Below are 13,875 nucleotides of genomic sequence, written 5' to 3' on the forward strand. Positions count from 1 at the left end.
GCCACGTCCGGTCACCAACCCGCGGTAGTGATGGCAGTGAGAGTCTATGAGAGCGCTCACGCCTCGGTGGAGCACTCCCCTGTGGACAGCAGAGAGGGTCTCACGAAGTGAGCCAAGGGCTCACCTCAACTGGGCCCGATTGATCGCATGAACGTGAGCAAGGGCTGGCGAGAACACGATCATCCCTGCCACATGCCCCAGTCTTCTTAGAGACCAAAACCTTGTGAGAGGAAGATTTCACTGTGGACCTCCTTGCTACTACTCCAGGCGTTTGTTCCTGTGGATAGACACACTAGGCTGGGAGTCTGACCTAACCCTAGTAGCAGTGATGGCAGGCAGGGATGAGACACCTGCATGACTTGCCTCTTTCTCTTGTTTTGTGCCTGAATTGGGACAGTGAGAGGACTCTCCGGCACCAGTTCTGGATGTCCACAATTCCTAGGAATCTCAAGCACTCAGAGCAACTTGTGAATGAGTGCCCAACACAGCACCAGTCATAGAGGCGGAACCCCTAGAACTGGTGACGGGAGTGCAAACCCAAGTCTCTGCACCCGTGGCCCCCAAAACACACATTTCAGTTCCCAAACCCGAAGGTTGGGAAAAGTCGACTAAAGCTCCCACTGCTTCCCCTGTGGAGGGAGGCATTCCCTTAGAAGTCCCATGGTGGGATTTCTTAGGGGGAGGAGAAGGAGCCTTCTTCTTCTTCGGCCAACGAGACTCAGAAGGAGGAGAGCCAGCAGAAGAAGGAGACGAGAACGAAGTTAACGAAGATGAAGATTACACCTTCCAAGCCTCTTCTTTGTGTGCTTCTTCAGGATAGTGGTCAATTCACCCATCCACAGAGCAGCAGACATGACATGAGCAGTCAAGGCATCCAGGGCAGCAGAAGGAGCCCCAGCAGCAGGAGCATCCGGAACAGCAGTAGTCACTTCAGGCATGGCCATCACTACAGAAGCAGGAGACACAAGAGCAATTTGTTTAGCAAGAAATGTTGGCACCACAATTGGCAGAGGCAAGGTCACCATAAAACTGGAGGATTCACAGTGTGCTTATGAGCTGCTGTGCCCATCACCATCAAGAGATTAACATAAGTGGGGTGAAGGGTGAACACCATCACCGTGATGTTACCGTAGTAGAGATCACGGTGGGAAACGCATGCATCACAGCATTCAAAAGGTGACACCAACCCAGGAACTGAGGGAGGACCAATGAGATCTAGGGAGAGCCAGGCATGACGAAAGTCTCTAGTCAAATCATCCACCACTCCTGTAAAAGCAACAGTCAGGTCAGAAGGGGGAAGACCCTTCTCGCTTTGAGGGAGTCGGAGCAAGTGGAGGCACCAGAAGAAAGATTGTCCTGATTTTTACTCAGGAGGAGAGATGACCAGAAGGCGAAGCTTGCAGGCAGGTAGAAACGACGAAGAAGGATCAACAACTGTGGGCATAGTCGGGGATGTGTTACCACCAGATGACACCTTAGAAGTCTTCCTCTTATGACGCTTCCTCCCGTCAAATTTATCCCACTGCCCAGGAGACCAGGAAAAACACTCTGCACACATAGATATACATGAGCACACATGCCCTCTGCAATGAGCACAGAGTACATGAGGGTCCACATCAGCATAACAGAAATTACTGCACTTCTTACCGCCAACACATGCTGGGGGAAGGCAGCCTTACATACAGGCTTGTCTGATTTGTGATTTTGCATTTTATTTCAATTACAAACACACAATAGTATATTCCAAACAAAACAAAAGAGAAAGATCGAACCAGGAAACAACAGCTCAACAACAATTGGGGCAGAGAACGAAGTAGCATGTTTGTAGCACTATGGCTGAAAGCAAATTGGAATGCTCACATCCGGGCAGTTGGGGCCCGTCAGCCAGTGGTTAACAACATAACCACCTTAAAAGTCCCATGGTGGGATTTCTTAGGAGGAGGAGAGGCTGCCCTCTTGTTCTTTGGCATACGAGCCTCAGAAGAAGGAGAGAAGACAGCAGACGAAGGAGATGAGGACAAAGCTGATGCTGATGAAGATGACGACACCTTACAAGAACTCTCCTTCGACTTCTTCATCAGCTTCTTCAGGATAGCAGTCAATTCACCATCCATGGAGCAGCGGATATCATAGGAGCAGCGGATATCATAGGAGCAGTCGGGGCAGCAAGGCAGTAGGAGCCCTGGCAGCAGGAGCACCTGGTACAGGAGTAACATCAGATGTTACCATCAATACAGAGGCAGGAAACACAAAAGGGGCAATATGGTTGGCAGGAACTGTTGATGCCTTAGGCACAGTAGGCACTACACTCGGAAGAGGCAGGGTCACAACGAAACCAGAAGGGGGTATCACAGCATGCTGAAGTCCAGGGAGATGAGGAGCTGAGCCCATCACCAACAAGGGAATAACATTAGTGTGGTGATTTGCAAACCCCATGATTGGCATGCTCGCAAATCTATGTGACGTTACAGTAGTGGATGTCATAGTGGTGGACGCATGCGTCACAGCAATATTCATGAAGTGTGATACCCTCGGACGACGCTTAGTAAGCCTTCCTCTTGTAACGTTTCCTCCCGTCACTGACCACGTGACCAGGAAAAACTCTACACAAGTAGAATTACGAGGATCTACATCAAAATACAAGCAGAAATTTCCTCATTTCTTACCGTCAACCCCAGGACACACGCAGGGGAAGGTGACTTTATGTACATATTTGTCTGATTGGTGGGTTTGTATTGTTTATTAATCACAAGTACACATATATAAAGGCAAAAGAACAAGGAAAGATCCCATGGGGAAAAAACAGCTCAACAACAGTCTGGGCAGAGAACGAAGAAACACATGTCTGCATTGCACAACGGCCGAAGGCAAATCAAAATGCTTAATCCCAGGCAGGCACTGGTAGTTAACTATGTAACCACCTTGTTCGGAAGTACAATGGCCGCTTCCAGCTCTCGCTGAAAGCAATTCCTATTGTAAAGGACTGATGGTTTGTACATCGTGTAGGAACAAATAACTTTTGAGATTGGCCCATAGAGTTTAAAGGGACTTGGTGGGTCTGGGTACTGAGCAATATTGCTTATTCTTCCTTTTTCTTTCTCAGAGCAACTGCACACACTGATCCACAGCATTTGCAGCACAGATATAAAAGCCTAGATGCCGCATCAGCCGCTAGCTGAATAGGCTGGTGCACGTCATCAGGTCCACCATCTTGGCGTGGTAATTCAAACAATGCAGCAGGCTGCAGTATATGACGTTTTTTCGCCACTATTCGCTTAATATTGCACGGATTTTCTTGTCTGATGCTCGTTACAAAGCTTACATAATTCCCTACAAGGATCTAATAAAATAAAGTTGTTCCTTATTGTTTGAAAGTTAACTTGCAATGACTTTGTTTTAGCAGGTAGGGGGAAGGGGGGCTAGTTGTACACAAATGTTAATATTTACCCATAAATATTGCTGTAAACAATAATTTGAAATGCTGTGATAAGACAGATTACTAAAGTAGGCCTACAGCTATGATCTGTGCAACTTAAGTAAAATCTTTGTCTCTCGAAAGTGCTGTAGTTAATTCCCCCAATATATTTTTTGGCACAGGCCTACAAGTTTAGGTCATAAAACTGTAGGGTTGGGCCTAAAATAAACTACAGTAGGCCCTAGAATAACTAGGATTTCTGTGTTATCTAGCCTTTGCATCTCTGCCTGCTCCTTTGAGCCTGGGGGGGGGGGGGGGGGGGGGGGGGGGGGGGTCTTCCAATTTTTCGGAACGGGATGCTCCTCAGTGAATTCTGACCTCTAGACCTGGCTTTGGAAAATTTAGGGGGGATAAAGAGACCTAGTCTAGTGGCAAAAGTGACCTATCTCTAGACCTAATTGCATAAGAATGTACCTATAACAATTGCACAAGAATGTACCTATAACAATTGTCCACTATTGTTAACAATGCACTACACAATGAATACTTTACCCTGTTTAGCATTGATGTCAATATTTATTTGGTGTCTGCAGCATTCTGCTTTAAAAATTATATTGACCAGTTAGCATATTAAAATTATGCAGTCTCTGTTATTGGGTCCTATGCCACTCTGGACCATTTTAGTAGCAATTCCATACATATATGTCATATCATAAATTTATGATGTTTACTTTGAACCTAAAAAATAATTATATGACATACATCATCGTCCTGAGTATTGTGTGGCTGATGTTTCATTACTGTCATGGATCACCTCTGCAGCAGCAGCTGCCCTCTGTGATGTAGCAGATGATCTGGGTCTTGGAGGTTCCTATTACAACATTTTATAGTGATAATTTATGATCTTAAATGTAGTGTTGCACCGATACGATACTGGTATCGATATCGGCTGCCGATACTGGCCTAAATACTGGATTGGGTATCGATATTACACCCATTTTTTCCCTGTCTGGTTTATGCAGATTTTTATAACTGAACCTAAGTGCAATTATGTGTTAAATTGGAGTTAAACTATGCTAATACCACTTGGATTTCAGTGACAACTGCTTTGAAAGGTAAGCAGAATTTACAGGGAGCTAGCGTAAAAATACAGAGGCAAACTCTGTAGAGGATCGGTACTTGGTATCGGCCGATACCTAAATTTCTGTATCGGTATCGGTAGCTGAAAAGGTGGATTGGTGCAACACGACTTAGTATTAAATGGTCACCATCCCATCCTCCACTTGCTGTAAGGATTTATTAAATACTATATCAACCCCCTGAAAACACTGTGCTAGATCTGCTAGTTATTGTAAGCTCAACATAAAGCCATAACTTACAACTTGAAGAAGCACTGGGAAGTCAAATATTGAGGGCACCACCCCTGACCTGAGGCGGACAATCTGGCCCGTGCGGCCAAAGTCCTGCTCTGTAAAGTGACTGCTACAGAGAACTGAATGGCTGCTAGCATGGAACCCTTCTCTCCGCAGTGCAATACCCATCTCCTCTGAAGCTCCTTTTCATTTGGAAATCTACAATACATATTTAGATAAATAGATTAATAACAATACATGTACAAAAACCACATAGATCAGCAGAACTTTAGTTGCACTGACCTTGAAAGTGTGAAACTTAAACTTTAACATGATAGACAGATAGAGCTTAGCAGAAAATATTCTAAAGCCGCTCTGTATTATTGCTTGTATTACTGCTACAACAAATATAAAGAAACAGAGACCCTAGCAGATGGACAGACTACATTCTGGCGATTAAAATTATGTATGACAACCCTAGTTTTCTATCAGAACAGGAAAGATAACCCGGGATTAACCATAACTACTTTTGCAACATTCAATTACATTGCAGAGATAGGGCTGTTGCTGCTGTTCCCGACAAAAAATGAGATTGTGTACATACTACAATAAACTTACTTATGAAATGTGATGCCCTGCTCTCGGCTACATAAATTTCGTATGTTGTTACAGCCAAATGCAGCACAATATTGAGGCATTTTAGAAAAAAACCACGTCTGAAACCACCTGTTTATGATTACCGCGCCAAGATGGCGGACCTGATGACGTATGTCCGGCCGGCCGATGGGGCATCTAGGCTTTTATATCTGTGATTTGCAGTTTGTTTTAAAGGATTCTTGAATGCCTTTGGAAGAATTGTAGCTGTTTATCAAACTACCGGTATTTTTTACCCCAAAACAGCTACACCCCCTTAACTAAACAGCACAGAATCTCCAAAACCAACACTTATGGGACTCAAAACTTATAGCCTAAACTTAAGATGGCACTAGGCTTATGCTAATTTATTTCGAAGAGTAAAATGCAAAATTACAGCAAAAAAGACAGACAGCAAAACTTCAACACTTAGAAAATAACGATTCAGCAACAGATGCAGCAAAAATTTTCATTGAAGAATGTATGTGCAATGGCCTAACCAAATTCTTAAAGAAAAATTAACAATTCAGTTCATTACTAACAAAATAATTAAATGACTCACCATTAGGCTTATAGTTTAGCAAAACTTAAGGCCTATACTATAATTAGCATCAGTTGAAGCAGAACATGGTAAACCTACAGCTAACCAACCTATCCTAAGATACATCTGTAATGGTCAACTTAGTAATGGAAAATTTCCAGTTCACACAGGTCAACGAAAAAAAAAAATAGGTAGACGTTCATTCTCATAAAATCGAAACAAGCAAATTACCTACAGGGAATATCCGACCAATATCAAATTAATGAGACTGAAGCAGCATTCGGAGACAATGCCAGTCACGGGTAGGTTATAGTATGTGGGACTTCACATTTCAAGTGTCTAACGGTCGTTTTACACAACAGAAAAACGAAAACTTCGATAGTTACCCAAGAGAATATGGTAATCTCTACTGTTCAACACTTTCAACACGTAGCCTATACCTACCTAGTATTAAGAAAGAAAAATGTTACTATACATTTCTATGAAACTAAATAAGATAGTTTATACTAATATGTGCACGATTCACATCAAGGCCTTGCTATTATGCTCTTCTCAAATAAAGATACTAGTCTATTTATCATCACACTTCCCATGCAGCGATGTACGGGAACAGGCTTATTCTGACCTTGGCTCATTCGGACCATGTACTGGCTCATTCGGACCTTCATATGATTGACCGATTTTTCTTTGCAGTTTTACCCCCTGAACAAGAATTTTAAGTAACATTTATTCGGACGACTGTAATTAACCGCCAGGGGCTCTTACTAAACACGGCGAAATACATCTGACGCCCCAATTCCTGGTGGCTTTCGTATTCGTGGTGACGAACGATGCGGAATGCTTATATAGAAATACCCATTGCTATAATATAAGATTATTAGTATGGGTTCGAATCAGCCTAGCAAATGGTCCGAATCAGCCAAGATTAAGGTCCGAATCAGCCAAGGTCCGAATAAGCCTGCATCCCGCTGTACCTTCTAGAAACTGAATTCTTCGCACCATTCTCTAGGTCCTTCATTTGTGGTGTGTATCACTTGTTATAATTTGCTGATAAAATCCGTGTTGATATCTAGATGATCTTGCATTCGGTGAATTTTGATTCACGTACTGATTTTTTTTTCAGGATTGTATTTGAATTGCCTCACTTACTATGCAGTTAATGATTCCAGAGTCCACGAAAAATACCTCGTGTTTTTCGTAAAGAACTAATTAAGCCACTTAGGATTTCCCTGTTACTACACCGGGTGTTTCTAACACTCTCCTAATTTATGATACTGCCTAGTATAAGTACATTGAATTGACAGATGCGCGCAGAGCCACTTGCAGAATAGGTAAAATGACATTCAACCATAAGTCAAATAATTAGATTCACCAAGCCTCATGCTAGCACGGGCTCTTGCTTCACAGCAGCCCGTAATCCATAAGTCAAACAACCATGTGACATGATATAGCCCGTGAATGATACTATGCTATACCGGCATCAAACGCAACTTTAACGTAATTTTCATGAGAAAAAAAAAAAAAAAACTTATAGAAACCATGTACTTCCGAAAATTAGGACGAAGTGCTTTAGTGGCATGGAAATCCATAAGTCGGTCTAAAAGTTGTCTACTACAATTTACAAACACTATATCATGGCCTCTGGAATGCATAGCAGGTGTATATTCTAGATCCACTGCTATCTGGATGAAAAGTTTTCAAGGAGTATTACACAGCAAGCAAAGACTTTGTTTTATGACATCACACTTGGAACAGACACACATAACTTTAAGTAAAGTCCTGGGTGCTCTACAGAATTTTCACATGTAATAACAATTTCTCATATTCTTCTATTTGCATTTCTCTCTACAAGTCAGTTTCTAAGGTGGTTCAAACCCAGCTAGTAACCGTTCATAACATACATCCATCTATTAATTTCAAAATGTGGGATGTTGCGGGCTAAGTTCGTATTATTATTGACACCGGGCTTAGTTTGGTAAAAGTGAATAGAAGAGACTGATTAATCGATTGATTTTGGGGTTTTAGGCATAATGCCAAGAACTGGGCAACTAATGCCAATTAGCACTGAAACGGAAACCGACAGTGAAAATGTTAGAAAGGCGTAACAGGAGGAAAGCCTTGCAGTTGCACTATGAATCTCGTTAAGAAAGGGTGGAAAGTAAGATGGAAGGAAAATGATATGAAAGGAGGTACAGGTACAGTAAAAAGAACGAAAGTAGTTGCAGCTACGGGCCGAGAGGACGTTGCTAAGAACCTTGAGTAATGCCTACATTGCACCGCATGAGGTGCATTGACGGCACTACCGGGCTACCCGACTGCGGGAGTGAATAGAAGAGGTTTAATGGTTTTAGCTAGTTTGCAAATCACCTTTTGGATTCAAATTCACTCCATGTTTGAGTACTAGCTTCGTTTGTCTATATGTGGCGTATTTCAATTCCCCACAAAACTGTGAAAAGAACGGTGCGTATTTTCACTCGACTTTAATTAAACATTCTTTAATGATACCACGTGAATGTGCTCGTTTTTTTAATCCAAGTAAATATCCATCATGTCTCTAAGTTCATATATAACAGGAATAATGTAACTTGGTTCCTTTAAACATGTGCGTAAAGACAAGATTGAAAATAAGAGTGGTCTTAGCGTCAGAACGTCCTTCGCCAAATGGACTCGCACCAAAATGGGTTTGAAGCCAAAACAGCTGTGCCAATTGAATTGGCCCTTGCCAAAAACACAATTCATGAGGGATTGAAAACTGCCGCAGGTGAAAAGCGAAATGTTTATATATTTTTGCAGATTCTTGAGTGCTTTGGTTAACTGAATATACCAAAAGACATGGATGCATATTTAAATGATGCTGCCGATAAATTACGAAAAGGTGCAACAAGCAAAACTTCTACTGATATTATTAATGTTGGAAGTTTTGGTGGAATAAAGAGAAATATAAGACATAGGAGTGCTGTATGGGACACTGAAAATGCAGAAAGTTTTTCAACAGCTAGGCGGCAGCAATAGCATAAGGCATCATTTGTATGTATCTGGAAATAGCCATTTTATATCATGAAATTTCAGAATTTACGTACAGAATTTGCAGAATGCTTCTCTCTCTCTCTCTCTCTCTCTCTCTCTCTCTCTCTCTCTCTCTCTCTCTCTCTCTCATCGTAGTGCAATAGAGATTCATACAAGGGACTCGCAGTAAGATTTAACATAATTTTTGAGCCAATGAATGTAAGCAAAACCACTCCTCCCGCATTAGGAACTCCCCCGCCTGGAATTAAGCGCAAAGTACGTGTTTTCACACACTTGTACTGCCTATCCAAAAACTATGTATCGAGTATGGGAAGTAATATACAACAAAACATTAAGACGTAAAGGCCAACATGACGTAATCTATACGGAAGGATGCAAATCGTCCTGTAATTAGCGGTAATTTCTGCCATATGGTCAGTATGTCAGATTATTCAAATCACGCTTCACAGAAATCTGTAATCATACTGACAAGAAGTACTTAGAAACCCCTTTGGAACTATAGTTAGTCGTGGAAATTCCGATGATCTACAAAATAAGTTTCCATGCCATAATTCTTAGGAAGATGGTATAAATGATGAAATATGTTGGATAAAGCACCCAAAAATGCAATCACCTGATTAAGTCAAATGGCCCTGTTCCAGTCGGCGATTTGTTACATTCTTGAAAAAACACTTTCTTTGCTAAATGTCGAGCATTAGGGGACAATGAATCCGAAAATAGAAACTCAAAACAAATTATTTGCTGGATCGTGGTGCTTTTCGTCTTAAAAATAACGTCATATTAAGGTCATAATATCCCTCTTTCGTACAGTACTGGTCACACTCGTCTGATCCACGGCTGTGTGACCAACAACCCACACAACCAGTCCCTTAATGCGGACTGCACAGAAACCATTACACTAAAAAAAAAAAAAAAAAAAAAAAAAAAAAAAAAAAAAAAAAAAAAAAAAAAAACAATGAATGTTCACCTTTCAACCAAAAACACATATCAAGTATCAGAAACAAATACTTGATCTGTCAAGTATTTGTTTCTGATACTTTATATGTGTTTTTGGTTGAAAGTTGGATATTCACTGATTTTTTTTATTGTGCTGTATTATTAAATTTTGAAATCTTTATTTTCAGTTTATCCAATTACTGATTCTTTTTACACAAGATCTATTATAGGAATGGAATGGAATAGATTTAGGCACAAAGCCAAGCCAAGTTCTAACATAACCATTAAGAACAAAACCTTCGAATCCTAGACCTTTAAACATTAATAATAATAATAATAATAATAATAATAATAATAATAATAATAATCAGTTGCTGGATGACGACCTCCAAGTACCTGACCGTCTTCCCCTTCAATTGGGTTGAATACCTGGTTGCCGGACGAAGCTCCTCTGTTGCCAGAGGTTCCATTTACGTCGTTGTCGTTTAATCCTTCATTTCTTTCCATCATTGCTGAGTTTTGCTATTTAACCCATAGCTGGACCCTACCCCATCAGGGATAGGTACTCATTTACAGCTGAGTAGACTGAGGAAATTATGGTAAAGATCCTTTCCCAAGGAATCAACGCCGAGGAGAGCGGTCACCCATCCAACGACTGACCAGAGCCAGTGTTGCTTAACTTGACTTAAGTCTAATAATAATAATAATATACAGCGCAGGAATAGTGGAATGGACGAAGGCAGAACTCCGCAGCATAGATCAGAAAACCAGGAAACATATGACAATACACAAAGCACTACACCCAAGAGCAAATACGGACAGACTATACATAACACGAAAGGAAGGAGGGAGAGGACTACTAAGTATAGAGGACTGCGTCAACATCGAAAACAGAGCACTGGGGCAATATCTGAAAACTAGTGAAGACGAGTGGCTAAAGAGTGCATGGGAAGAAGGACTAATAAAAGCAGACGAAGACCCAGAAATATACAGAGACAGGAGAAAGACAGAAAGAACAGAGGACTGGCACAACAAACCAATGCACGGACAATACATGAGACAGACTAAAGAACTAGCCAGCGATGACACATGGCAATGGCTACTGAGGGGAGAGCTAAAGAAGGAAACTGAAGGAATGATAACAGCGGCACAAGATCAGGCCCTAAGAACCAGATATGTTCAAAGTACGATAGACGGAAATAACATCTCTCCCATATGTAGGAAGTGCAATACGAAAAGTGAAACCATAAACCACATAGCAAGTGAATGCCCGGCACTTGCACAGAACCAGTACAAAAAGAGGCATGATTCAGTAGCAAAAGCCCTCCACTGGAGCCTGTGCAAGAAACATCAGCTACCTTGCAGTAATAAGTGGTACGAGCACCAACCTGAAGGAGTGATAGAAAACGATCACGCAAAGATCCACTGGGACTATGGTATCAGAACGGATAGGGTGATACGTGCAAACAGACCAGACGTGACGTTGATTGACAAGGTCAAGAAGAAAGTATCACTCATTGATGTCGCAATACCATGGGACACCAGAGTTGAAGAGAAAGAGAGGGAAAAATTGGATAAGTATCAAGATCTGAAAATAGAAATAAGAAGGATATGGGATATGCCAGTGGAAATCGTACCCATAATCATAGGAGCACTAGGCACGATCCCAAGATCCCTGAAAAGGAATCTAGAAAAACTAGAGGCTGAAGTAGCTCCAGGACTCATGCAGAAGAGTGTGATCCTAGAAACGGCACACATAGTAAGAAGAGTGATGGACTCCTAAGGAGGCAGGATGCAACCCGGAACCCCACACTATAAATACCACCCAGTCGAATTGGAGGACTGTGATAGAGCAAAAAAAAAAAAAAAAAAAAAAAAAAAAAAATATAATAATAATAATAATAATAATAATAATAATAAAATAATAATAATAATAATAAAGCCCAGGTCCGATGAAGTCCATGGATACTGGCTCAAAAACTTCAAAGGTCCTACACCCACGAATAGCAGAACAACTCCAGCATTGTATATCAATCACCATGCACCCAAATGGATGACCACAGGAAGAACATCCTTAGTACAAAAAGACAAGAGTAAGGGAAATATAGCCAGTAACTACAGGCCTATCACCTGCCTACCAATAATGTGGAAGTTACTAACAGGTATCATCAGTGAAAGGCTATACAATTACCTAGAGGAGACAAACACCATCCCCCACCAACAGAAAGGCTGCAGAAGGAAGTGTAGGGGCACAAAAGACCAGCTCCTGATAGACAAAATGGTAATGAAGAACAGTAGGAGAAGGAAAACCAACCTAAGCATGGCATGGATAGACTATAAGAAAGCCTTCGACATGATACCACACACATGGCTAATAGAATGCCTGAAAATATATGGGGCAGAGGAAAACACCATCAGCTTCCTCAAAAATACAATGTGCAACTGGAATACAATACTTACAAGCTCTGGAATAAGACTAGCAGAGGTTAATATCAGGAGAGGGATCTTCCAGGGCGACTCACTGTCCCCACTACTCTTCGTAGTAGCCATGATTCCTATGACAAAAGTACTACAGAAGATGGATGCCGGGTACCAACTCAAGAAAAGAGGCAACAGAATCAACCATCTGATGTTCATGGACGACATCAAGCTGTATGGTAAGAGCATCAAGGAAATAGATACCCTAATCCAGACTGTAAGGATTGTATCTGGGGACATCAGGATGGAGTTTGGAATAGAAAAAATGCGCCTTAGTCAACATACAAAAAGGCAAAGTAACGAGAAACTGAAGGGATAAAGCTACCAGATGGGTGGGAGCAACATCAAACACATAGATGAGACAGGATACAAATACCTGGGAATAATGGAAGGAGGGATATAAAACACCAAGAGATGAAGGACACGATCAGGAAAGAATATATGCAGAGACTCAAGGCGATACTCAAGTCAAAACTCAACGCCGGAAATATGATAAAAGCCATAAACACATGGGCAGTGCCATTAATCAGATACAGCGCAGGAATAGTGGAATGGACGAAGGCAGAACTCCACAGCATAGATCAGAAAACCAGGAAACATATGACAATACACAAAGCACTACACCCAAGAGCAAATACGGACAGACTATACATAACACGAAAGGAAGGAGGAAGAGGACTACTAAGTATAGAGGACTGCGTCAACACCGAGAACAGAGCACTGGGGCAATATCTGAAAACCAGTGAAGACGAGTGGCTAAAGAGTGCATGGGAAGAAGGACTAATAAAAGTAGACGAAGACCCAGAAATATACAGAGACAGGACAATGACAGACAGAACAGAGGACTGGCACAACAAACCAATGCACGGACAATACATGAGACAGACTAAAGAACTAGCCAGCGATGACACATGGCAATGGCTACTGAGGGGAGAGCTAAAGAAGGAAACTGAAGGAATGATAACAGCGGCACAAGATCAGGCCCTAAGAACCAGATATGTTCAAAGAACGATAGATGGAAATAACATCTCTCCCATATGCAGGAAGTGCAATACGAAAAATGAAACCATAAACCACATAGCAAGCGAATGCCCGGCACTTGCACAGAACCAGTACAAAAAGAGGCATGATTCAGTGGCAAAAGCCCTCCACTGGAGCCTGTGCAAGAAACATCAGCTACCTTGCAGTAATAAGTGGTACGAGCACCAACCTGAGGGAGTGATAGAAAACGATCACGCAAAGATCCTCTGGGACTATGGTATCAGGACGGATAGGGTGATACGTGCAAACAGACCAGACCTGACGTTGATTGACAAAGTCAAGAAGAAAGTATCACTCATTGATGTCGCAATACCATGGGACACCAGAGTTGAAGAGAAAGAGAGGGAAAAAATGGATAAGTATCAAGATCTGAAAATAGAAATAAGAAGGATATGGGATATGCCAGTGGAAATCGTACCCATAATCATAGGAGCACTAGGCACGATCCCAAG

General features: G+C 41.7%; 1 protein-coding gene across 3 annotated transcripts in view; it reads right to left on the reverse strand.

Moving 5' to 3' along the window:
- The window catches only part of LOC135221912 (uncharacterized), a 114,204-nt gene that overhangs the window by 59,562 nt on the left and 40,767 nt on the right, over positions 1–13,875 (reverse strand). For 2 of the 3 annotated variants that reach the window (XM_064259928.1, XM_064259927.1), the window contains exon 2: positions 4,795–4,986. The exons of the other annotated variant lie outside the window; for it this stretch is intronic. In XM_064259928.1, coding sequence (XP_064115998.1) covers positions 4,795–4,986 — 192 coding nt within the window. The remainder of the gene's footprint in view (positions 1–4,794; positions 4,987–13,875) is intronic. 3 annotated transcript variants of the gene reach the window in all.

The sequence above is a fragment of the Macrobrachium nipponense genome, chromosome 3, assembly GCF_015104395.2.
Source record: "Macrobrachium nipponense isolate FS-2020 chromosome 3, ASM1510439v2, whole genome shotgun sequence".
In the NCBI taxonomy this organism is placed as follows: domain Eukaryota; kingdom Metazoa; phylum Arthropoda; class Malacostraca; order Decapoda; family Palaemonidae; genus Macrobrachium; species Macrobrachium nipponense.